Source organism: Stegodyphus dumicola, chromosome 11 (assembly GCF_044657685.1).
Source record: "Stegodyphus dumicola isolate Sdum_Otavi_A_Nest chromosome 11, ASM4465768v1".
Taxonomy (NCBI): Eukaryota; Metazoa; Arthropoda; class Arachnida; order Araneae; family Eresidae; genus Stegodyphus; species Stegodyphus dumicola.
The window spans coordinates 92,335,545-92,362,978 of record NC_140778.1 but is presented as its reverse complement, the minus strand read 5'-3'; the positions used below and the strand labels follow the sequence as shown (position 1 = coordinate 92,362,978).

Here is a 27,434-nt window from a genome sequence, read left to right as displayed (position 1 = left end):
TTTATTGAAATTAAGAACTAGGGAAAGAGTACTTTTAATAATGAAAATATAGGCACTTCTGCTGAAATCTGAAGTGAATCAACATATGTGACTTTTCATTTTAAAAAGAATGTGATAAGTCTATTTAAAAAGTATATGGACGTGAAAATTTTTAAAATAAAATTCTACTAAATTAAGAAATTTGTAGAATTTTATGTTAATTAAGTATGAATTTGGCGATTCAAATAATTTATATATTTTTTTACTTGAGATATGTAATTTAAACTGAAAATTACGATCATGTATTACTCACAAAATATCAAAATTCATTTTCATTAAAAAAATGCATGAGCAATGAAAACATATGGGAAAATACTTTTTGATTATGTTATTACCTTGGTTTTAACAGTTCTGCCTTCACGTGTTCTATTTAACAAGATTTATAAAGTGCAGGAAATACAATGTAAAAATATTTAAAAATACCGCGTTTTACAATATTTAGTTTCATTAACTGAAACATCATTTTCATATTCTAATGCTTTCCTCTAAGAAAAGGATGTTTACAATTATTTTAGCATTCGTACGATTTCTGAATATAAAATAAACATTTGCTTTGACAAAATACTTAATAGGAAAGTATATACCCGGTATTTCCGATATGTTATTATATATACTACATATAAAATTATCATTTTGCTTTAGTTTACATTTTTCCATTATTGAAATCAAGCAACAGACGCGTCGACCGATGTATTTTGTCACTCGGGTAAAATCACTACCAGCAAACAATGGCATGCTTTTCCCTTTCCTGGCCTAACCTTTAATACATTGTTACAAAATGAGATACGGTAAGATAGCTTCCCCGCAAAGCAGTTTTAGGGTTGCCATAAAATGGCATTGGGAAAGCAGGGTTGCCACATTTGGCGAGAAATCGCCCATTTGGCGATATGCCATGAACGGATGCAGAACCTTCTGAAACGAATTCTTACCGGTTTAGGCCAGAATGTTCCCGAACACAAGCCGAAAGCTATATAAACCCTATTGGTCCGCAGTCAGTCAGAGTGTGCCTCGTCTAGCGAGCTGATAGTCAGTCATTGAGAGTGTGTCTCATCTAGTTAGTCCGTGCGGAGACGATTGAGTTGACAGCCGGCCAGCCAGTGCCGAGTGCATCGAAGAGTCTCTTTGTGTATCGCGGTTAGTGCATCGTCGAGAGTGTGTGTTAAGTTCCGGGAACGACTGAACCGAAGAGTCGGGAGCTATGCTCTGTGTGTCGTCGAGTACATCGCGAGTTGTAGCGTGGAGAGTCTCGAGAGTACGTGGAGTTCCGAGAACGACCGAGCAGAGTCGGGAGCTGTACTATGGTGCTTTGCAGTGAAACTGTCTCCACCGTTATTGCCTGCCAGTGTGAAGGCTGTTTCGCTGATTGTTCCAGCGTGTTTATTGCAGATCTTCGACGACTGTAAAAGTGTTTTGGAGCTGTCCTGATTAATTTTGGTAAATAAAGTATGTTTTGATACTTCATCAAGTGTCGTCGTTATTCACTCCAAATCCACATGAACTCCGTAAGAATGTGAAGGAAGAAAATAACGTAACAACTGGTGTCAGAAAAAAAGTTACAATAATTAAAGAACCTTGGGTTCAAGAGGTCGTAGGGAAAAGAAATTATAAGAGTTTCACATCGATCAGGGACAGTGCAGGAAGTGGAAAATAGTCGTTGACGAAATGTTTCAGAGCTACACCAGTGACGGCACTCAAATCAGGCTAGCGTGTGCAAGCAAGATGAGGAGACTTGGACGATGAGTAGTTGGATGAGGAGTAGACTTGTTCCTAATCCTGCAGTCCGAACCAAAGGAAGAGATGGTACCAAAAGTTCAACAGTTAAATATAAACATTTAAATACAGAAAATTACATTTTTTTTTTTCAAATGTGAATGTATTATAGAATTAATATATGAGACATCTACTGAGCATTAAGCATTAGCACAAAGTAAACGATATAGCAAGTTAATATAAAGCGTTTATTTCCTCCATAACAGAATAAAAGATGTTAGATTTAGTACATAAGTCATTTGCAGCCTGCATCGCAAGCAGTTTACTTTTAAAAATTTGTAACACCCTGTGTAGGTTAGCTCCAAATGCTTTTTAAATTCAGATAGAATTTTCATTAGTTCCAATAATTCCATAAGATTACTGCCCTCTGGCAAACTCGCTCAGACTGTCATTCTCACGCTATGTATACATTTTATTAAAAGAATTTTTTCTTTAAAAATTGGTGTCTAATAATCATCTAAAAACCTTAAAAGAGTTTGTTTCCCTAACAAAGAGAGGTATGGATTCAGAAGTTAAGACTCTATTTTTAATATAATTTAATGATTAAAAATAAAATTTACGAGATGAAATGTCTTCCGAAATTGTTGTTCAGTAACATAAAGGAGTTGTTCTGTTACATAAAATAGCCTTCGACATAGGGCTCTTCTAGAATTATGATTTATCCCCAAAACTAAGAAGAATCGGAGTCGGGCTACGGCGCAGTATAATGATGCCGAATTGAAATAAAACCCATTTGCTTGCTAGTTGCCTTTGCTTTAGCATTGTTTTGTTTACGTTTGTCTTAATCGATTGCGACTTAATTTTCGAAATTCCAGGTGTATGCTCTGTATCAAACTGTTCAAATCATTCCAGAAATAATTTTAGGATGCTTCGTTCCCCCCAAGAAATGAAAACCGATGAAGGAAATTGGTAATTCTCGTGAGATCAATGGTTTGCACTCCTAGAAGCGTGTCTTTTTGAATTAAGTTCATTTTCATATTTTTCAATATAATATTTTTAAAAAGACCATGCTTTCGCAAAATTTGTATTTTCATTTAAGTACTGCTAGTTAACGATAAAGTGGTTTTACATATGCAAATCAATTGAAAAAATGTGTCTCTTAGGCTGTGCAATAAAAATATCGCCAATGCTGTTTGAGATGCGATTTTTGTATTATTACTATATTAACGACAACGTGTTGCATTATCGGCAACGGATTATACTGTATAAAGAATCTTATCGTGCTTGGCTGTAATTATAACGGGCTTTTTTTAATCAAATTCTATAGAAATCAACAGTGAGCCCCTCGAATAACAAATCTTTTTTACAATAGAAAAATTATCAGCTATCAATTTTACTATTTCGAATGAGTTCAAATACAGTTTGGTTAAAAATAAATAAATATTTCAAACGTTTTTCTTGTACGAGAATATGTAATTAGCATATTAATTAAACGAAATATTTTATTGTGAATTTCATACGAAACAACTAAAATGTCTATACGTGAATAAATAAATCAAACAAAAGCTGCATAAGCTTCATATATAAATAGAACAAAGAGAGCACTGACATTTTCCTTTTAAAATCTGTCGTCTGTACGGCTCTTTCTGGGTGAGTCTATGCATGAAAATAAGAACCGCACATAGCAATATCACAAAATGCTTAAGGAGACTGAAACACTAAGTAATAACACTAAGTTAGTGAAACACTAACCTGAAGTATAAAAACTGGAAGATTCTCGCTCGAAAACTGGGAGTTCGGGCTTTGCGCTAACACAAGGCCCGTTCACATGCAATGCTCCTTCGCACAGCTGCTGCAAAGAATCTCTAATCTTAGAGATTCCTTGGCTGCTGTTAGCAAGGGGAGAAAAAGGAGACATGAAAGAGTTTCGTCTTTAGGACCCGTTCAGAAGACCACCGTCTTCCTTCCCCTTTACACCTAAGCCTCTGTGAACATTCACGTCTCCGAATTGGCAGATTTCTAATACTGTTTACACATTTTTAACGTTGTTTACTGTTGTTAATTTTGTAATCTGGACTTTCGCAACTGGTACCTGAACTTTCGTAATGGTTCCTGAAAAATATATGCGTTTTAATTATTATTATTATTATTTTATAAGCTGTTATTTAGTTCACTCTTGGTGCTTGTCGCTATTTTTAAAAGATGGTCATGTATTTTTAAACTGCTTCCCGATAAGATATAGAACTCAAACTTTGTACATACACTGCTTGTGAATGTAGTGTCACACTTTTGAATTTTAGAGGTCTAGATTTTTTTCAAATTTAAAGCTGAAACGATTTTTTTGCAAATATTAACAAATAAACTGAGAATCTCAGAATATTATAGTTTGCACCATAACACACTGTGGAGGAAAAAAAAATTAAATGAAATTTTTAGCGTAATTTTTTTTAAAAATATTTTGGGAGAAATTTTAAAAATCGTTCATATTTTTAGACTTCTTGACGCCCATTAATTTTAAAATTTCATATCTAAAAATATATCGGTTACAAACTTCAGACATTTTTACAGCTTATAAAACAAACGTTTCGCATTTAAAAAAAAATGATACAGGAAATTAATTGGATGATTTTTTTACTTTTTTGAAAGATGTGCAATGAATGAGAATGGGAAATATTGGTTCTTCTTGGGCATCAATTCGAAACATCGGTTTCAAAGTAATAATCTCGTTATACCACACTATTTTTATGAAATTATCTATGCTATATAAGTTGTTATTGTTGCCAATTGTTTGTTCAGCGTTAGATTGGAGATATTTCTCTTAAGATGCGTTTTGCATTCCGTTGTGTTTAACGTTCTTATTAGATTGAAGCATAACTATTGATTATACTTAGTGATATTCTAAACACTTGTACGAGTATTTCTGTGGAAAATTCCAGAACTTTGAAGTGTTTCTGTTGATAAAATAAATTTAATTAAGCTATCATCGGATTTGAGTGCAATGACAATCATTTACGAACTATTATCAATCTATTACAAACCCGTATGCACGCAACAATATTATAATTAATTAATGTATTAAATAGTTTTGAACGTGTTTTACAAAACGAAAACAGGTAAAGAAAAATTCTGCTTGCGTTTTATGAGTTTTTGTAATTTTTCTGGCCACATAAGGTTTAAAAAAAAGGTTTGTAATTTATGTTTATATTTACCAATTGAATAAATAGCACTGCGTTTGATTTATATATATATATGTGTGTGTACTGAAATTCAGTAATAAAATTTTAAATATTTGAAATCATTAAATGTCTATTTAGACAGTTTGTATTCTTTAAACTGCAAATGCAAACTGAGAAACCTTTTGCATTTTTTTCAATAAATCCTTTTACTTAAAGTCTTAAAGCATATACAGGTATGGACTAATTTTTTTATTATTTTTACTGCTTATTTAACATTACATACTTTATAGAAAAAAGGATGGGTTTTGCAAAATACTGAAAGGAAAAAATTATTTGAAATGAAAATGTGACTGAGATCATATTGGTTTTAAAGATTTTAGATAAGAGTGTATTTTTTTTCTCAGAAACTAATTCATTAATTGCAAAATCATTCCTTGAAGTTATTAAGAACACTCTAATAAATACAATAAAAAAACTGGGGGGAGACATTAAAAATTGTTAGAGAAGAAAGACATTTTAATTGTAAAATTTTTTTTCAAAAATTTAAATTAAAAAAAATACTAGAAAAAACTTTTTTTTAGCTTAAAATTATTTTGTCTCACAAAACCATTTAATAATATTCATAAAAAGTAGATGAAAATGCTTAAATTTGTTTTTAAAAAAAAATCATTCAAAAGGTACCCAGTCCCTTGTCGCGTTGAAGCCGAATATGCACTTGTCTTAACTTTAGTTTTACTTTGAACGATATTTCTGGAATACCTAGCATCAGATAACCTAGTCTGTATTTGTCTATAATTTGCGTATCTTTGTACAGTTCTATCTAATTTTTGGGGGATGCTATCACATCCCCAGACATCTATCAGCGCGATTGTTTCGCTGACAGTCCAGCGAGCAGTAACTAAAATTAAGTGAACCGTGCCGTATAGTACGAGAAATCTCCCCATTTGCCCTGCTCCCGAGAGGTAAGGAACATTCAACCAAGTTCTACCTACAATTCGGCGAGGCAGTTAATGCTTGTCCCATGTGAACAGGACACGTTGGAAGAACCGGTTTTCGCTACCGGTCGAATCTGCTCTTGTGAACGAGCCTATAATGTCAAAAGACTGCAAATTCACTTAACTTTATAATGCCAAATTATTGAACTATTCTAATATAACTCTGATGTAAAAATGTATTAAGAGTTAATTATATGTTTTAAATTTTATATGTTTGGCTAATTTCATTTCACAATTTTTATAAATTTTATATTGAGCAAATCTTTACATTTATTTTATCAAAATATTTTAAATACTATGAAAATAATGTTAAAGTAATCAATATTACGCGAATAAACTTAATAATGCGCCTTACATTGATATAAAGCAAAATTAAATTGAAATATTAACTGACTAAAAACCTTAGTTGAATATCATAAAAATGTTGTAAATGTCTAAGTAGAAAAAGACAATTCAGATCAAATAAAATTTAATGAGAAAAATTACACTGAAAATCACTAGAGGAAAATGGAATTAGCACAAGTTTCATTAATTCAAAAATTTTATTCATTGTTAGGAAAGCATTTTCTTTAGTGAAAAGTAAAAATTAATAATCGAGATATTTTGTAATTTTAATTTTTCTGAGAAACGGGAGACATTCTCAACTTAGGAAACAAGCTCATTTCTGCATATGAATCAATGATGACAGTTTTACTGCATGCAGGCTAATTTCATCAAAATCTTACGTTCTATATAACATACTCAGTTACAGATATCAAAGTTTAAATGCAGTTTAAAATTCAGACTATCATTAACTTTTAATGAGTATCTATAAATGCTTCTAATTTTTTATGCAGTTTCCCTTTATAAGGTATGTTTCGTCTTTGAATAGCTTGCGCACAGAGGCATTGCAAACTGGTGTATCTTAAAGGATAAATACCTGGAAGAGCTGCCCTTCTGATAAAGTAAAGAGGAGTTTTCTTTTCACGATTACGTTGATCAAGGTGAGCTCCATGATTTAAAAGAGCTTTAATTATTTTTAGTGTACAACTTCCCTGGTTCATTGCTGCTACATGAAGTGGAGTATTTTTATCAAAATCTACAGTATTAGGGCAGGCACCAACTTCGAGTAAAAGATTGACAACTATAGATGAAGGAAATATATGCAAAAAATACTCTTCATGTACATGTGAAAGGTTTACACAAGCAACATGTAGAGGTGTCGAGCCATTACGGGTAAGGGGATTCATTTTAATTAGCTTGTAAACAGCTCTTTTAAAATCTAAATCATCTCCATTTAATTGGGATTTTAATACACAGATGCAAAGTACTAAATGCATAGCAACAAGCATAATTTCATGAAACTCAGATCTATAAGTTAATTTTTGTTCACTCTTGTATGATATTTCAAAGGCACGTTCCATTTCTTTCAGCAGTTTTTGCAACACAACCAGAATTTGCTTTGCAGGAATAGGGATATGTAACTCATTAGCAGAAGCTTTACACATCAAGACTGCAAGGAATATGTTAAAATACTTAAATAACTTTAGGATACCCCGACTGAATGGTTCAAACAACTCTTGGTATACTTCTAGGCGGTACATCCACAACTGCATAAAGCGCTCAACATCCCCGTTATGAGCATAAATATACCCTCTGTTTTGCACATACAAGCACGTTTGAGGATGACAACAACCAAGAATGTTTTCTCTTACAATTAAAGCATGTACTTGCATTTTGTCTGGATCACCAAATATTTCTTCCAATTGAGCAAAAGTATAAGCTTCAGAAACGCCCATAAAAGATGTTGAGAACTGTGCATCTACCGAAGCTACTACCGAGGATGCTGCTTCTGGGTTTACATGATGGTATTCAAGATCTTCACATCGCCATTTCACTGCAAGGCGCCAATACTGATATGCCTTCATCATATCCGAGTGCTTATCCATAAATGTCGCACCTAATAATTGAACTGCATTTATTTTATCTTGCTTCGAGAATGAAAATTCTTGGATAAAGTAATCCACTATTTGTGCACGGCCATTCATTGACGCAGATAATAAAGGTGTGATATCGGAAGCATCAACATCAAAAACAGCATGATGATGTAAAAGTAATTTAAGTATATCCAAGTGACCAGATTCAGCACAAGCATGCAAAGCAGTCTTACCTAAAGGAAAACAAAGCATAAATATCATTATAAAGTATATTATCATTTAAAATATTTATTTACTTTTATCTGACAAAAACTAATATTACGATTAAATTACTTCTGTGAACATTTTGTATATTGTAAAAAGTGCACGGAAATTTTATGTATACGCATCTAAAATAAACAATAATGAATGAAGTTTTAAATGCAGAAGAAGAATATGCTTAATTTTTTATTTTATTGCATTTTAGAAAGGCTTATTATTAAGGCAGAAAAATGTTTTAATTGCACCAAAATTACACATAATGATGTGGTATCTACAGCACTGTCAATTTTTATAAAATCCTGAAGCATATACATGCACCGAATTGCATGTAATAAAGAAGAAACACAGAACATGAGACCTGGAATTATATATACGCATATGGATTACATATGTATTAAAATTACGCAAAATACAAAATAAAACATAAGATAAAAATATGTAAATCAGCTTTATAATTTAATTTAGTAATAGCCTCTTAATTCCTCATTTTTAATTTAGGTATTTTCTCTCTGTATTCTAAAAATGATAACGTTTCTGGACTGCCTCATTTTTACATGAATCTATGTCAACGTTTCTGGACTGTGTCATTTTTACATGATCTATGGGCTGCGTAAAGCTGAGGATGTAGCTAATGCGGAACATGAACTCAAAATTTCGATAACTGAAACTTTTTCCTCAATAAGCAACCTAAAACAAAACCTTTCCTTTGGTAAGTCTCCATATTGGATACCTTCGCACTTTTGCTTCTATCTCTGTTGCTATATACACGCTGTTTCAACCTGCTCTCTTCCTATTGCATCAGTATCAAAAGTGTTAATGTTCTTGAATAGGCGCGAGGGCAAGTAAACTGTGTCCGCAAAATGTCAATTGAATTAATGTTGAATATTTGATCATACTCGGCTGCCATGTTTCCTCTTCAGTATAGATCTACGTTCCACGTCATCAACATTTCTACGTCCTTTTCATCACGAAGTTACTATGTTCTTTTCACCACATATATATACTAAAATTTGAATGGGGAAGACGCAGCAATATCACTTCACCCACGAAATAAATAGATTTATTTTAAGTCTACTTAAAGCCATTCGAATATCACTTTTTACTATAAAACATAAAACTAATATATTTCTTAACAGTTACTGTCCTTTCATATTTTCACAAAATAGAAATCAAAGGCAAGATCTCACGCAATGAATGGCAAGTGGATCTCACGAAACAGAAATCAGAATCAAGTGAATCTCACGAAAAAGAACGTAGGCATGTGTATGCAGGCAAGTGCACCTCAGGAAATTGAAATCAAAGGGAAGAAATAACAGGTCTGTCACCATTTTGTTCATAAGAAAAGCATTTAGTTTCATGGTTGCAAATTAAAATGCAAGTTTTTTTTAATTAATTGAAGAGATTAATCTTTACTTTTACTATTGAAAAAAAGTATTTTTTAAATTCAGAACCGAGTAAATCTCATAAAATACAAATCAAAGGCAGTTTCTGATATATGACCGCAAAATCGCTAAGGCAGAACTCTTTGCGATCAATTAAAATAATATACTTCCTTCTAGGTACAAAAATTGCTTTGACATGCTTTTCTCCTGTGCTTTCCTACATTTTTAAAATTTGCTAAAATGGTTGGCATTATATTTTTTCCCAGGCCTTTCTCTCTTCTGCGCATTATGTGTACAAAGTTTTTGAAAAACGGTTCGGTAGCCGCAGCCTGCGTTTCTGCCCTAAGCATAGCCTTTAGAACAGGAATTTTTGTAGATTATATTTTAAATTATAAACTGTCCTTTATTCAGCTGAACTAGAGGAGCAAGAAATACAAACCCAGTCATTTTAATAGATTCTGAGAGTTTTTTTATTCTGATGTAATATGCACTTTAACCGTTCGACTACTAACTGGCGAGACTAAACAATTCTGTCTTTCCAAATACGCGCGATATCTGGGAGTCGCAAATTTGTAGCGCGAGCTCTGTTCGTTTGCGCCCACTACGGTGAGTAACTGGAAAGCGAACCGAGTTCGTTGATTACCGTCAAAAAGTTAAGAAAATTAATTGTACAAATGAGATCTTACTTTTCAGACTGAAACATAAAGATGACAATCAACAGTAAAGTATATAATAAGGTAGCAAGTGCTAAACGGCTGTCCAAAGAACTCCTGTTTAAGTCTAGATCAATGGAACCCACCTGCCAATTTGCAATAGTCAATTTCTACTTCCATTTAGTACGCACGATATTCTAGTATTTACATATAAATTCTAAGTGACATGTGGAAATCATTGAAAAATGTATCAGCATATATAGCTTAGCTCTTACTTTCAGTAATGGACTATATTACTTTCACTAAGAGATAATAAACTAATTTTAGAGGAAAGCAAGAGATATGCTGTTGTCTAGATCAGCGGTCGTCAAACCTTAGAACTTCAAGGACCACTAAACATATAATTTTATATTCGGCGAACCACTAATATGAATTAAAAAAAGAAAATAGATTTATACAATAATAATAAGCAAACTACGCATATTTCGCTCACATTTGAAAAATAACATGAAAAGTACAAAAATCTTAACCTTCTTGTACAGAAAGTTTCACATTCCCATATCATTAAAAACGAACTTCACAAAAAGCAAGAACAAATCGGCAAAAGCAAAGCAATATCAATGAAGTGATAGTGTTGCGTCGTCAATTTTTGATTATTGTAAACATGATCATCATCCCTTACTCAGCAATGGGGCCATCGATCAATAGTTAGACAAAACATAAACGGAAAAATCCAGTGATGCAATTATAAACAAGAATGTAGATGGTCCTCATAAAAATCCATCAAGTTGCCAATTGACACGGAGAAAACTGTGCTACAATAGCATATGTCTGTAATTCAAAAGGAAAGCCCTAATATTGATAACAGCAGCATATCCATGGATGCCAACTCTCACTTTTAAATGTCGACACCTGCAAAAGTAGCTAAAAAAAAGGCACTAAATTCAAAAGGAATTTCGATAAAATAATCCATAATAGCTTTTGTTACTCGTCATTTTTTAAACTGAATCTTCACAAAAATATAAATAATGTCTCAATTTTTCTGCAGACCGGCAAAAAGTTCTCACGGACCACCAGTAGGCGACCGCTGGTCTAGATTATTTACATGAGGGATAATTGTTTAATTACTTACTTAAAATAATTTTTTGTTAATAAAATGCATTAAACTTCCGCCCTTGGCTTAAAAAATTAAATTTGTTTATTGTGAAATGATGGAAAAATGACTATAGCAAGCCATTCGCATAAAGTAAAGCACAACAAAAACTACCGTCCGCGTACTATGTATATTGTATTTAGGAGTTGTTCTTATCCACAACAATAACGTAATTTTATTGTAGGAATCCGGAGTACATGAATATTGTACAATAGTAGTACACTAGGGAGAAGAGACTTCCAGATCTAGGCTATTTAACGAACTTAACGGCAAGGGGACCAAGGGTAGCCAAAGCACCCCAAGGAAACCCTTCACATCTTACCACGGAATGACCCCACAACAAAGCGGCAGACAAGACAGTACCAGTACGGAACTTGAATCTTTCACCTCAGAATCACTAGTCAGTTCTAGCAAAGAAAACTTCTTTGGTTCTAGTCACTGTGAAGACTGATTATGTACGTACCCCAAGAGCCGAGTTTGTCTAAGTACAAGTCCTAGCCAGAACGACGGGGGTTGCTCCCCTAGTTGACCACCAGGGAGAATGCACATTGTGCATTGAAAAAATTCTAATCGACTTTTCTTTCGAAAGTTTGAACTAAATGGTATTGGTCGAGATCTCTATAAGTTTTTTTCTAAATGATGTCTATTTTCTCTTATTTACAATGTGTTCTTTACGTTTTGAATACTTATACAATTACGTGAAACAAAGAGATTATTCTCCAATTAAACTGTTTGAAAATGAAGGTAAACTGTTAATTGCGCTTTTCGGCAAATTATGATATTATAATAGTTTTGCATATTAAAATATTATTATAAGGACACAGCCCCCATCCTCCTAGAATGGGACTGGCCAGGAAAAAACAAGCATAAGAAAAACATATTAATAAGTCCAAAATCTGAGTCTCAGTGCCGAATTCCAATTCTATCTTTGTTCGCATTTATAATCTTCATTATTGTCTCCGCAATATCTTTCAAATTTGAATACTTCCTTTTAAAATCTTACTTAAAATTCTTTCTATATTTCTCTCTTGCACTCCGGGTAAGCGTACATTCGATGACGGGGTGCCTTTCGTCCCCAAACTTATCACAAATTAAGCATGTAATCATTATTCTGTAGATGGAACCGATTAAAATAAGCCTTATTATAATACAAGGCCCGGCTATTGATTTCCAGGACTCATGAAATAGCTCAGAAGAAAAAAAGGTTAAACATATAGCCATTTAATATGATTCAAAGTAATCTCCATCAGCCGTAATGCACGTCTGTGCTCGGCTGTACAAATTTCGGAAAGAAGTTTTAAAGTCCTCTTTTGGAATGCTCTTTAATAGTGACGTTATAGGTTTCTTGATGGCTTCGACATCCTGAAATCTTGTTCCCTTCAGAGAAGTTTTCAGCTTAGGAAACAGGTAAAAGTCTGCGAGTGCTAGGTCTGGAGAGTATGGTGGATGCTGCATTTCAACGACACCATGCTGGGCGAAGAATCGCCTCACAGGCAACGCAATGTGTGGGAGGGCACTGTCATGTAGCAGCAGCCAACTCCCATTTTGTTGAAAAGGAGGCCTCACTCTACGAATTCGTTTTCGAAGTCGGTCAAGAACTTCTGTGTAGAACTGTCCATTGATAGTCATGTTAGAAGGAAGAAATTCATGATGAATGAGTCCATCGCAATCGAAGAAAGCGATTAACATAACCTTGATTTTGGACTTTTCAAATCGAAATTTTTTCTGCCTTGGTGAACTTGGAAACCGCCATATGGAGCTTTGACGCTTGGTTTCAGGGTCATATTGATAGCGCAAGACTCGTCTCCGGTGACTATCCTATACAGGAACGCAGGGTCAGCATCAGCTTTGTCGATAAGTTCGCCACATGCGTCTAGTCTCAATTGCTTTTGTTCGTTCCTTAAATAGTGAGGAACGAATCTGGAACAAATCTTGCGTTTGCCTAGGTCTTGCGTCAAAATTCGCCGAATCGTCTCTTTCTCCATGTTGAATTCATTGGCGACTACTAGAATAGTCAATCGACGATTACATTTCACCATATCGCGAACTATTTCAGTTGCTTCCGGCATGCGTACGGACTGCGGCCGACCTGTGTGTGGATCATCTTAGACGCTTTCGCGCCCGTCTCGAAAGCGTTTAAATCATTCAAAAGTTCTTGAGCGGGATAATGCTTCCTCGCCATAAACTTGTTTTAACATTTCGTAGGTTTCCGAAGCTGTCTTGTCCAATTTGAAGCAAAATTTAATGTTAATTCTTTGCTCCATTTTCACTTCGACAATAGGAATTTAAGAGCTACGTTTTAATATGCCTCTCCACGAGAACCAGAATGGCGCCGATTGCACCGCACATGCGCAAGAAAACGCTCTTCAATATGCAATCATTAGCGCCATCTTCGGACTTTTCGTTCTGCTACAGTTACATCAGTCCTGGAAATTAATAGCCGGACCTTGTATATATATGTCATTTCTTTCTCTCGGATTACCCTGGATTTGAATAAAACGTTGACCTGATATTATCCTTCTCACATCAAGAATTGACACCATATAATTATTTTTATACTATGAATTATTACTGAAATGAAAAGCTATTGCTAAAATTTCCTATGTGTAAAATGTATATTCATTCCCAGACACTTCTCTTACTTTTCATGAATATTTTCCGATAAAGGGCAAATGTTTTGGTATCGTGAGTGTCCATTAGTGCGAGGTGTGACTGTATACTGGTAGCCTATCCAGCTGAAAAAGACAACTCGCTAGAAAATGGATTCTAATTTTCAACTTGATAATAATCATGTTATCCTTATTTTAAATCACACGAATAATCCAATACACAATTAAATTCTACACGTTCAAACATGTTTCGTAAGACTGATTATTACGTTATTTTATACATAATCTTCTTATTCTTACTCTCAATCACATGAATAATCCATAATTTTGTCATCAAGACACATTGAAATTCTACATGTTCACGCATATTTCAAAAGATTAATTATTACGTTGTTCATGATAAAAATCAGTAATGTACGAAATTTAAAAGAATTTCTATTGTTTATGATGGAATTCTATTGTTTATGATGAAAAAGAAATGGGGAAAATGTAATCAAGAATTTAAGGACATGAAAAGGGTTGCTTAAGGAATTACTGCTTAAGGAAGACGTAAGATAGCGAATAAAAAAGAAATTAAACAAAGCAAGAATGTTACAGACCTTTCAAAGTCTTTCTATTCAGATTGGCTCCATTGTACACTAAGAATCTTGCAATTTCATAATGACCTCTACGACAAGAAATCATGAGGGGTGTGTGTCCGTACTTGTTTGCAATTTCAATATCAGCACCATTTTGTACAAGATATTTTACTATGCTTTCGTGTCCATGATAGCAAGCTGCACGTAAAGGAGTGGAATTAGCTTTCGTGGTGCTATTGAGCGATGCTTTGAATAAATGGAGAGCTCTAACTACATTTAAGTGTCCAGCAGCTGCAGCACACCACATCGGGAAAACACCTTCAAGAGTTTCGTCAGCTATTACCACAGAACCTACCTGTATGAAAAGGATTTAAATATAAAATAGGTGCAATAACGTTGACATAAGTTACATAATATTTTTAACATTTATAGGGTGGATTAAAATTTTTTATATAAAAAATAAACTTCAAATTTACATGAAAAAATTGCATTGAATACGGGATCAGAAAAATTAACGGCTTGACCCGTCTTAGGGAATGTCATAGCTACAGACCAGCGGCAGTCATCCTTTTTATACCTACCGCCCACTTCATAGGCAATAAAATTTTGCTCACCGCCCACCAGTTCCGCAGTAATTTAATTTAGCCGATGTATCACAAACAGAAATTTGTTAAACAATTAAAGCAGCTAGACGTCAATTTCAGCGCACAAGGCATAATAGCCTGAATAATGCTGTCAGTTCTCTTACTACTTAACCAGGCACAAGTCGACTGGACTAATTATCTAAATTCGCCTTCCACGGACCCATCTATAGAGACATCTCCAGGTACAGGAAATGCCGCAATAAAATTTCGCCTCTTCAAAGCCATGCAAGGATCCATTCTGCATGTATTTTTCCTCCTAAAGTTGCGTCGAGTTCAGAATATTATGCCAGGCTTATTCACGCTGGTGCAGATAAGTTCAAATTTTGTTTATTGTGTATAACTTGTAAATATATGAATAGAATTCTATTAAATAAACATTTAAAATTCTGGAATGGTGTTTTAAAATTTTAGATGTAGAGTATTCACATTGCTATGTCGGAGCCAGTGGCAGTCAGGTGTAAAGTAAAATTGTTTTTGCTTCACGACATAACAAAATGGCGAGCCAGCCGGGATTGCGATCCTGATTCGAATGTGTTAGGATTATTATATTAATATAGTTGAGAAAGTATTGTGTTTGTTATATTATATTATTGTAGAAGTAAATATTAATTTATGTGTTATTTGGAAACGTAATGCGTTTTATCGTCTGCAATGTTGAATTTCGTATTTGCATTCGAATTAGTTTCAATTTTCAATCGAAATGCTATGCGCTAAATCGTCTGCAGTGTAAGCATAGAAAAGGTTATGCGTTAAATCTTCTGCTGTGATATTCAAAACAATTTTGTTTTGCTGTATTATGAATGTTATGACATATTGTTATTCATTTTTATTATATTGAGTTATATTTTTGGAATTGTTGAGTAAAGACGTTTTTGACGATTTGTCGGATTGAGGATAACATTACAGATTTTGAGTTTTAAGCTGGTCTGCATTTAAAGATAAAAATGGATGTTGATATGTTGAAGAAAAAGCGTGCAACGGCACGCTAGTAAAGTCCTAGTAAAGGCACGCAGTGCTTTTACTAGGACGGCTAAGATTCTAAAAACCGAACTTTGTAAAGATGTTCGAGCGGATAGAGATGTATTGAAAGACAAAATTTTGAAGTTGCAGATGAGAATTGCTGAGTTGAGATCTTGCGATTCAGAAATACTAGATTCAATGATTAAGGGAAAAGCCGCTGAAGATGATCTGGAAACAGAAGTCATAGGCTGCGAAGAATATTTAGATGAGTTTATCACGCTTAATCGTCGGGTGAAAGAGAATATAGATAATGCGGTTGACCGTAGTGTCAATACGAGTTCTAACACGGATAGTAGCTCTAATGAAAAACGGTACAAGTTGCCGAGAATTCAAATTAAAAAATTCGATGGACAATTATTAAGTTACCTTACATTTTGGGGTCAATTTAAAAAGATCCATGAGGATAAGGAGCTTAATGACGTTGACAAATTCCATTATTTAGCTCAATCAATGTTACCCGGAACTCGGGCTAGTGAGTTGATAGATAGTTATCCTTTAACGGCTGAAAATTACCCGAAAGCCATTTCTGCGTTTGAGGAGCGTTTTGGAAACAAGGAAATTTTAACTGAGATATATGTGAGGGAATTGTTAAAATTAATTATCCAAAATGTACGCTCACAAAGGAAGGATCGGTTGCCGCTAGTGTCAATGTTTGACAAAATTGAATCCCATCTCAGATCTCTAGAGTCTTTAGGCTTAGCCCTGGATACTAATGTTTCCTGGTTATATCCCATGGTCAAGTCTTGTTTGTCTGCTGAGATGCTTCGAGTATGGCAGAGAAGCGTTTTGTTCAGTAAAGAAGGATCACGTCTCACAAATCTCCTGGAATTTTTGCGTAAAGAGGTCGAAGGAGAGCAGAGAGTTAAACTAGCCAGGTCTGGATTTGAAATTTCTTCTACTTCGCGCAATGAGCATTCTAAAGATGTAAAAGTTAAGACCAAAAACCAATCGCTAGCGCAGCAAGTCTAGAAGCTGTCAAAGAACAAAAATGTGTTTTTTGCGGAGAATCTCACGAAATCAAAGAATGTTTTACAGCTCGATCGATGAGATTAAAGGAAAGATTAGACAAATTAAGAGAATTAAAATGCTGCCTCTGCTGTGTAAACCAGGGCTTTTTGCGAAGAAGTGTCCACAGTTTATTCAATGCTATTTGTGTAGGCGATCTCACCATATAATTTTATGCCCGGAGGTATCAAAAAACAATGCTGACAATAAGGAAAAACGAAACGAGTCAGTAATGGTACAAAGTACAATGTCCTCTCCCTTATGTATGAATGAAGTCCCTCTTATGACGTTAATGGTTGAAATAGTTGTAGGCACTGTAAAGAAGGTGGTCAGGTGCCTCTTGGATTGTGGATCCCAACGATCTTACGTTTTACAATCCACAGTTAAAGCTTTAGATCTGAAAAGCACTTCCTCTGACACTTTAACTCACGCGTTATTTGGCGGAACAAGGACTGAGTCAAAAATTCACAAGAGATATTCTATAGGTCTAAGCCCGGTTGGGAAAAACCAAGTGTACCAATTTAGTTTTCTGGATCAAAATACCATTTGTGGAGGCATACCACGCATACCTAAAGGACCGTTATTGAAGGAATTAAAAAGACACAGAATTTGGATTTCAGATGTCGGTGAGGGTCACCCGGAAATAGAAATCCTCATAGGAAGTGATATTTATGGGCAAATACTTACTGGTGAAGTAATTCAGCTTGAGGGTGGTTTGACAGCCATAAATACTAAACTGGGATGGACGCTGTAGGGGAATCGAAAGGAACGATTATCCAAAGTTTTGAAGGTACTCCATCTATGTTAGTAACTAATCTTCTTATTCAAGACATGAAACCTTCATTTATGTGGAAGTTAGAAACTATCGGCATTGCAGATGATGCGCAAAGCATTTCCAGGGTCGCAGAAGATCAAGCAGCGAAAAAGCAATTTCTTAGGAGCCTTCGCAGAACCGCAGATGGTAGATATTGCGTGAGTTTACCTTGGGCTCTAAAATTCCCTCCTGATATTCCCTCTAACTGGCATATTGCAGAAAAGAGGCTCTTTGCTACTACGAGAAAATTGAGAAAATTAAATAAATTTGATTAGTACAGTATTTAACGGATGGTTAGCGGAAGATGTCATAGAAATTGTCCCCAAATCAGTAAAGAATGACGGAGGGCATTATTTACCACACCATCCAGTAATAAAATTAGGTAGCCTCACTACCAAGATTAGGCCTGTATTCGATGCGTCGAGCAAAGTCGTTGGTTTGCTTTCGCTAAATGATTGTTTGATAAAAGGTCCAAACCTTGTAGAAGAAATCTCAGCCATTCTAATGCGGGTTAGGGAAAAGGCAATTGGTGTAATATCCGATATTAGGCGGGCCTTTTTACAGATTGAGGTAGAGGGTGAGGATCAAAATTACTTAAAGTTTTTGTGGTGGGTAAATAATAGAATTGAAGTGTTTCGTCACAAGAGGGTTGTTTTGGGGTTAACTAGTAGCCCCTATTTATTGGCAGCTGTGATTTTATTTCATTTGTCCCACGTTTCACCCGAATTCAAAGCTGTTGCGAATAAACTTGCCAAATCATTTTATGTTGACAATTGTGTCTCGTCAGTCGATGATAACGAAGAGCTAAAGTTTTTTATGAACCAGTTGATTACTATTATGGCAGAAGCCAAAATGAATCTTCGAATGTGGACTTTTAATCAATATGGTGATCAAGAGCTAGGAGCTGAAGATAGTGATCCAGTCTCCGCAGTTCTAGGCTTGCAGTGGGATCGACGAGATGACAGCCTTACAACATCCGTCCAAAGAGAAATCGTTAAAACAGACTTGTCAAAAAGGAGACTATTGTCACTAATCCATGCTGGTTTTGACCCGCTAGGTTTCTTTGTGCCCGTCATATTACCTGCGAAATTAATTCTTCAAGAGGCTTGGGCAACAAAATCGAACTGGGATAAGCCATTACCAGATGAACTTCAAACAAGATTTGAGAGATGGTACGAAAGGTTGCCAAGTCTTTCCCGCCTTAAATTACCTCGTCGCATGGGTCATGGAATTAAGGATTCATGGACTCTACACGTCTTTTGCGATGCCAGTCAAGCCGCTTATGCAGCTGTCATTTACTTACGAAGTAAGGAAGAAGACAGAGTTTTCGTGAAATTCGTCATAGCAAAATCACGCGTATCGCCCTTAAAGAAGATAACTATTCCGCGTTTGGAGTTGCTAGCCTGTGTTCTAGGTGCACGTTTGGCAAGGTATACTGTTGAAACCCTGTGCTTAGTCGATGTCCCGATATATTACTGGACAGACGCTACTGTGGCTCTTAGCTGGATACAACGAGAGGAAAACTGGAGAGTATTTGGGAATAATAGAGTAAAGGAGATTCGGAAACTCTCGAAGCAGGAATTTTGGAGACATATCCCTGGGAAATTGAATTCGGCAGATGTGGCATCTCGTGGCTGTACGCCTGAACATTTGCGGCAATGCAATTGGTGGGAGGGCCCCGAATTTCTGAAAAGCTCTCCGAAAGAATGGCCAGACTTTGAGTTTACTCTAGACGAAAATTCTGTTGCAGCAGAAATTAAGAAGGGAGTGATTGTCAATTTGAGTATAAAATTAGAAGATTCTGAGTGGTACAAACGTTTTTCGAGTTTTATAAAATAGTTCGAGTATTCTGCTGGGTTCTACGCTTTACTAATAAACTCCTAAAGAAGCCCTCGTATTCTTCGGATACCTTAACAGTAGAAGAAAAAACTAACGCCGAAACATTTTTGTGGAGTTTAGAGCAAAGGAAGCACTTTCAAGAGAAAGGAGATTCCGTCCATGGATTATTGGTAGTGAGAGACAACGACGAAGTCCTCAGAGTTAAAACTAAAATCATTGAACGTGATGATGAATTCTGCTTCCTTTATCCCCTGTTGCTTCCGTCCAAGCATTACTTAACTGAATGCCTCATAAGAGACTATCAAGAAAAGAACTGTCATGCGGGAGTGCAGATATTAGCTGCTAAGTTAAGAGAGCGATACTGGATCATTTCGTCGAAACGTAATATAAGATCTTGCGTAAGTCGATGTGTAGTATGTAAGAGATTTACCGCTAAGGCTTTATCTACACCTCCGATCCAGTTACCCCTTGACAGAATAAGAGATTCGGCAGTCTTTGAAACAACTGGAGTCGATCTTTGTGGACCTTTACTTCTGAGACCAAAGAGTAAAGCTTGGATCGTCTTGTTCACCTGCGCCGTATACCGGGCAATTCACCTGGAGCCTGTCACCTCTCTGAGTACCGAAACGTTTCTACAGGCTCTGAGACGGTTCATTGCCAGACGAGGCCGTCCTGCGACCGTGTATTCAGATAACGGAACCAATTTTACCGGAGCAGACAATGCTCTGAGATGCCTGGATTGGAGAAAAATCACAGAAAACGAGTGTTTTCCAATAAAATGGAAATTCACCCCCCTACGGCTGCGTGGTGGGGGGGGATGAAGGGAGCGCTTAGTTCGTTCCACCAAGACTCTTCTCGTGCGAATTCTAGGGAGATCGTCGGTGAATTTCGAGGAGTTACTGACCGCCCTGTGTGATGTTGAATCCACATTAAACAAACGTCCTTTAACGTACATCTATGATGATTCGAAAGAGCTCGTACCTCTGACACCTTCCCTGTTTTTGCAAGACATAAAACAAGTGGGGGTACCAGATCTGGATTACATCGATTCCCAGAAACTGAATGTGCGTGTAAATTACTGCAATACGTTGAGACAAGAACTGAGAAGTCGCTTCCGCAAGGAATATCTGGCTCAACTAGTGCAGAAGGCAAGCGCTTCATGTTAAAACCTAAAGGTGGGGATGTAGTCCTCATAGAACTAGACAATAAAAAACGTGTAATGTGGCCAATGGGTAAAATTGTAAAAATATTCAGTAGCAGAGATGGGGCTACCAGAGTGGTACAGGTAAAAACAAGCAGTGGGTATTTGGTAAGACCAATCAAAAAAATGTATCCACTAGAAGTTTCAACTACCAGTGATCCTGTGATAACTCTGGCAACTGAAAAAAGATCTAGATACGGTAGACTCTTAAAACCAAGGACATGCTCATAGAAATAATGTACAATATAGACGTTATGGACTTATATCCTCTTTTCTTAAGCAATGACTTTAATTAGAAGTTTATTCTTTATTGATCTCATTTTAGTATGATCTGTCATATATATTGTATGTTAACCGAGTTTCTTTTATGTGTTTTCTAAACTAATACATAGTACTGTTTTGTTTTATTCGCAATGTTAGAAAACTTTGTGCAATGTCTGATTTTGAGAAAATCAGGGTGGGAGGATGTTGTACCTCTCATCATACAGCGAGGATAAATCTGGCAACAGCTGCAGGAAGAAAAACTTGGCAGTGCTGGAATGGCAACAGCGGATGATATTCTATAGATTTTAATATTTTGATTTTCAGTCGATGTTTCCTTTGCGATACTATTGCGCTAAAAGGTTTGAGTTTTGGGTGAATGAAATGAATCCTTTGTCCCGCTGCGGATATTAGTAAAATATATTTAGAAAATTAGCTGCGTTGGAAAGGATGAAACCTTGTGTTTGAATTTGCGGTATTTTTCCTCCTAAAGTTGCGTCGAGTTCAGAATATTATGCCAGGCTTATTCACGCTGGTGCAGATAAGTTCAAATTTTGTTTATTGTATATAACTTGCAAATATATGAATAGAATTCTATTAAATAAACATTTAAAATTCTGGAATGGTGTTTTAAAATTTTAGATGTAGAGTATTCACATTGCTATGTCGGAGCCAGTGGCAGTCAGGTGTAAAGTGAAATTGTTTTTGCTTCACGACATAACACTATCAGTTGTAGCATTGATATTATTTCTGTGTATCCTACACCCAAGCGAAGATATATCTTTCCTTTTAGAACTTAATTTTAACCTTCTAGCTAAGCGATCACATTGCATCACAGCTGGAGACTTTAATGCCACTAGTCAACTATGGGGAGCTGACTCGGAGAGCCGAAGGGGAGTTGCGGTACTAGAATTCGTAAACGGTAAGCATTTCACAGGGTTCGTAGCCACAGTTTAGTAAAAAAAAAATAAGCACCTATAAGCACTTTTCAAGCACATTTTAAGGAAAAAATAAGCACCTGTCTAATTACATTATATACAACTGCATAACCTTAAAAGAAAAGTTAGACTTGTAATTTAAAATATGAGCAATGCAATATTTATTAAGAGAATGAGCATTGTAATTTCAGTTCAAAATATAGAAAATAAATAATAATAATAAGCCATATTAATTGTATTCGTTCGGCACCTAATAATAAATACAATTTATTTCCCCACTCATATTAATATTTAAATAATTTAACTTAAATCAAAATTCTGAACATTTTATAAATTTTCATTGCATAACAGTTTTCCCTTAACATATATTCTAAGCAAAGTAAATTAAGAAAAAAAGAGGCACATTTCTGAAATCAGAAGACGGGAAATTGCTTCATGCAGTCATCCTTTAACAGTAAAAGCTTAACTAACCCGCATATTCGGAAATTGCCGAATATTCGGGATGGTAACTGGAAAAAGAGGAGTGGGGGAGATTGTAGCCGTTCTTTAGATTTCTCGGCTAAATAATTGATTTTGACATTTCGATATGTGCATCATATAAAAATAGACCAACGGAACTGAGAAATATTCTGCTTAGAAAGCATAGTAAAACTCTTTTAAGTGTTCATAAACAAATCTCGGACTGAACATCAAAATTAATTATCTCTGCAAAATACCGCAAACTTTATTGCGCAATACGTGCGGCGTAATTCTTCCACATGTGATATTACGCAATCGGAATCAACAGCAGCCGGTATTCGGAGAATAAAGAACTGAGTCAAGGAAAAGAAAGAGCTTTACTAATCTGGGATGTTTCTGATTCTAATTTTCAACAGACTGCGTTAAATTGCCAGAATAGAATCAATCTTCGCTTAGGCTGGGTGGACCGCAAAAACTTTTAGTCCTATTCAATCCAGATTGGGCAGTGACGGAAAAAAAAAAAAAAAAAAAAAAAAAAAAAGACCGCTGTTTCAATTTTAGAGATTTTGCGGAGAAAGGGGAGAAACTCCCAACCTCCGTACTGTATAATGTATTGGGGGAAAAAAATTATTTTGACTATTCTATTACTTTTCTTTTATTTAAGCCATTCCGAATATTATTCCTTAGAAAGGTAATTTGCGTAAAAACATCCATTTTATCCATTTTTGGAAGTTTATCTATACTTCAGCAGTTACTGCAACTATATTATTATAAATATTCATTCATATGCTCATAATATAAGCATAAAGATCATAATAAACAGGAATATGAACTGACCACGCGGAGCACGCACCACAGGTTACGTTAATGCAGAGAAAAGGGGAAAAGCAATTTCCGGGAGTATGATTCACCATCTGACGTTGCATATAAGGAAGAAAAGTTGTTTAATTAGTTTCGGCTTTGGTACGGAAAAAAATGCGCGTTCATTAAAAAAAAAAAAAAAAAAAAAAAACACTAAAAGCAAAAAATAAGCACTAAAAATAAAAAAATAAGGGCTTTAAAGAAAAAGGAAACACCTATAAGGGCTTTATATTTTATTTTCAAATATAAGGACTTATAAGCACTTATAAGGACCGCTACGAACCTTGATTTCATTGTCATCAACGCTCAGGACTCACTGCCTACTTTTGAAACATACAGAGCTCGAGGATGGCCAGATCTGACAATATCTACTCCCAACACATCCCCGTGCATACAAAATTGGATAGTGAATGACGCAGATCACTCATTGATACAAAATTATAACTTAAATTAATTTATAACAGGCTGGATACTCCTATAGACTATATAATAAAGAAAAGATTCAAGACGGCATTTGGAGGACATTCGGTTTTACAGAAACACATTCTAACGCATTTAGAGAACCTTATCAAGGATTTCATGACAGAAACTTAGGTAATCTGTACGACTCACTAGTTATAAAAATAGTGCAGGCTGCTCACAAAGCATATCGTTAGAAATCTTTGCAGGCAAGACAATCCATCTCCTATGGACACCAGAGCTTAAACAGAGAAAGCAGCAGAGTGCAGGCACTTTGCAGAACAGCACAATCCAAAGCTACGACAACTCAAATCCAAAGCTACGACAACTCAAAATGATAACATAAAACAAAGTCAGAGCTTTATATAATACAAAAAGTAAACAAGCCAAACTAGCCTCACGGAGAGCCTTATGTAGTAATATCAAAGAAGCCTTTGGACCTGCCCAAAAGATAAGATGTAACGAAGGTTTTCGTCTCACGAACCTTACGAGTGTGATGATTAGCACTGCCTCATCCCAACGTCGATGTAATCTGTCAGATCATAAATACAGTTTTCGCTGATGATGATCAGGAGGAGCAACAGGAAGAGACAAAGACATATAAGAAATTTCACCACGTTACTAGAAAAGACAAACCACCTCCTACGCAAACGGAAGTGAATAACACCATGAGTAATTTTGCACCCAAAAAAGCTCCAGGACTGGATGATTATTGACAATATCGTTATTAGATAGATCCACCGGGAACTCCCAGAGTTACTCTTTGCGGTCATTTTCAGCTATCAGCACTTTCCTAAAAAGAGGAATTTAACACAGGTGGCGTTACTTACAGGTGGCGTTTAAATTCTAGCAAAACTGCGGTAGTTCCTTCATTTTACAGACCAGTCTGTGTACTGCCAGCTTTCAGAAAGGTACTGGAAAGAGTAATTCTTTCCAGATTTAAATTCTTTCTGCAAAGGACCAAGGTCCTGCATCACAACGAATATGGATTCAGAGCAGCCAACTCAACCGAGAATGCCATAAAAAATTAATGGCCACTATTCAACTGTACAAAGGATGACTTGCACTCACTGGCAATAGCCACTGACATCTAGGGATCCTTTGATTATCTTTGGTGGGCAGAGGTAATAAATTTGATGCACAATATGTCTTGTCCCACAGCCATTATTACCATCCTTCACTCGTACCTTCACGATCGAAGTGTAGAAATATCATCATCAGACAGTGGGATCTATACCCACAATGCTCACAGGGGTCATGCCTAGGACCAACCCTGTTGTAGAATATAGTAGCAAACTCGACATTTCTTCGGTTCGAGACCGTAGACTATGCTCGAATTATAGCCTACGCGGATGATTTTATGCTAGCTGCGGCAGGAAGGAACAACCTCGAAATGAGAGCTCAGATCTCGATCTATTCTTCTAAGGGGTAGAGCACATCAACTTCTAATTTCGGTACAGAAAACTTCAATCATAGGCATAAACTTTATTCTCTAAATGGGACCGGATACATAAGCTTCAGATTTCAACACAGAAGCTTTACACAGGACGCAGCAGACAGCGAAGACGCAACCCAAGCGTTAAAGCGGATACAGGTAAACTGTTTCCCCTAATCGAAATATCTTAGGCTAATACTATACAACAGAGTTTCCTGAATGCCACACGTCAGGAATCTTGGGACTTGAATTAGCATCCTAAGGAACAACATGAGACTTATGACTTCACTTAAATGAGATATCGCGTCTAAGTTGTTAAAAATTCGGCATAGAACCGTTACAGAAAGAGTAATCACATACGAAACGACAATCTGGGGTGGTCAAATTACCTTTCACATGAGAAAATCCCTGTCCTCATTTCAGAGACAGCAGCTACTTCAAATATGCAGGGCCTATCACACAACGTCAACACCAGCCCTAAAATAGTTCGCAGGATTTCCTTCGCTAGATCTGAGAGTTCAAAAGGGAGGAAACTGTCCCAAGGGCGACCATGAGACCCCTCAACCTTCTGAGGAGACGCACGCGTTTTTTATCGCTCCGCTTCTTGCCTGCTCCTCTTGCGGAAATATTGTGCTAAAGCATACAAATTTCACATTATCGTTAAGAGGAAGATCTAAGGATTAAAAAGATACCAGATTTGTGATAGAGAGATTGATAGAAAATGATGTATGAATTTTCAGATTGTTCAAAACTCTGAAATGGCAAAAGTATTGTAATTACGCAAGCTACAACTTTCCACCGTTCTATATGAGCCGCCGCTCATTGGATCTTCAAGTAACTTTTACCATCGGATGTGTAAGCTTTCCAGGAGCATTTTAAGACCAAGCTCAAGTCGTTCTATTAATTAGGGAATTTAATATTATTACATTTCTGATTTTACACACGGTGTGGAATGCGATTGTGAACTCTGACTTTGAGCAAAAGGCCGTTGCACTCGTCTCCCCCTCCCCAACGGAATTCGCTACGGAGTGACCGCAAAGAATGCTTCAAAAATAGAGAAGTGGGCGTTTTTATACACAGTGTTAATAGTAGAACTAATTAGTGTACCAAGAGAGGGTTAGCATCTTTGATCTCTGCTCATCGAGACGGATCCAAGTTTCTTTATCTGATGAAATTCTGACTAGTGGTTCGCTAATTCATCTTAGTGTGTTACATCAGTTCTCACAGCGTAGTGTGTATCATGGTGAGTGTGTTGACATCAGTTCTTACAGTGTAGTGCTCATTAGTGCGTTATAGTGATCTGTTCTAATTGTGTTGTGCTTTTGCTTTTGGATTACCTAATTCAACAGATTAAATACATAGAAGATAAACGACCAAGGATTTCCCAGCTGAAAAGAGCAATTCACATAGCAGTGTGACGTAGCAGTATGAATCAGGAACTTAAGACTCAGAATTTGGAAAAGTCCGCCGGATTGTACGTTTTCTATAACTTTTCTCGTTAGTTCTTTAAACTTCGGTTTTCTCAGCTGAAACCAACAATTAACGTAAGTAGTGTGAGCTAATTAGTGATATAATGATAGTGTTGTGCGAATACAGTGTTCTACAGCGTGTGTGTGTGTAGTACTCAGCACTATTAGTGCTTAATAAATATTATTGTGTTTACTTCATAGAGAACAAAGGAAGCGCAGAAGAAGCCCTGCAATCAAGGTAGGATTGTTTTAATTATCCGGTAAACAAAATATCCGATAATCCTACGAGCAATAATTAAGATTGCATTACATTTACACAATAGCAGTCACCTAAATAGCATCAGGGTAATACTAGCTGTTTAAAACTTATGATTTTGTGCGTTCAATTAGGAGCAGGTAAATTAGTTGCGTATTCATTCCTTAATCCTGTATACCACCCACCTAAATATTAGCAGTTTTGCAAGGATTCGTTTCAGTGATCGTATCTTGTATATTTTCCTGTTTTATACATTTAACTATACTTATATTTGTGAGTGTTTATATATCAGTAAGTGCTA

General features: G+C 35.8%; 1 protein-coding gene across 2 annotated transcripts in view; it reads right to left on the bottom strand.

Annotated features, from left to right (window-relative positions):
* Positions 1-6,372: 6,372 nt before the first annotated feature.
* Positions 6,373-27,434, bottom strand: part of LOC118200636 (protein fem-1 homolog A-like) — a 59,319-nt gene continuing 38,257 nt past the window's right edge. For both annotated transcript variants that reach the window (XM_035372599.2, XM_085826996.1), the window contains exons 3-4: positions 14,494-14,827; positions 6,373-8,069 (exon numbers count right to left, since the gene is read on the bottom strand). In XM_035372599.2, coding sequence (XP_035228490.1) covers positions 6,718-8,069; positions 14,494-14,827 — 1,686 coding nt within the window. In that variant the 3' untranslated portion in view covers positions 6,373-6,717. The remainder of the gene's footprint in view (positions 8,070-14,493; positions 14,828-27,434) is intronic.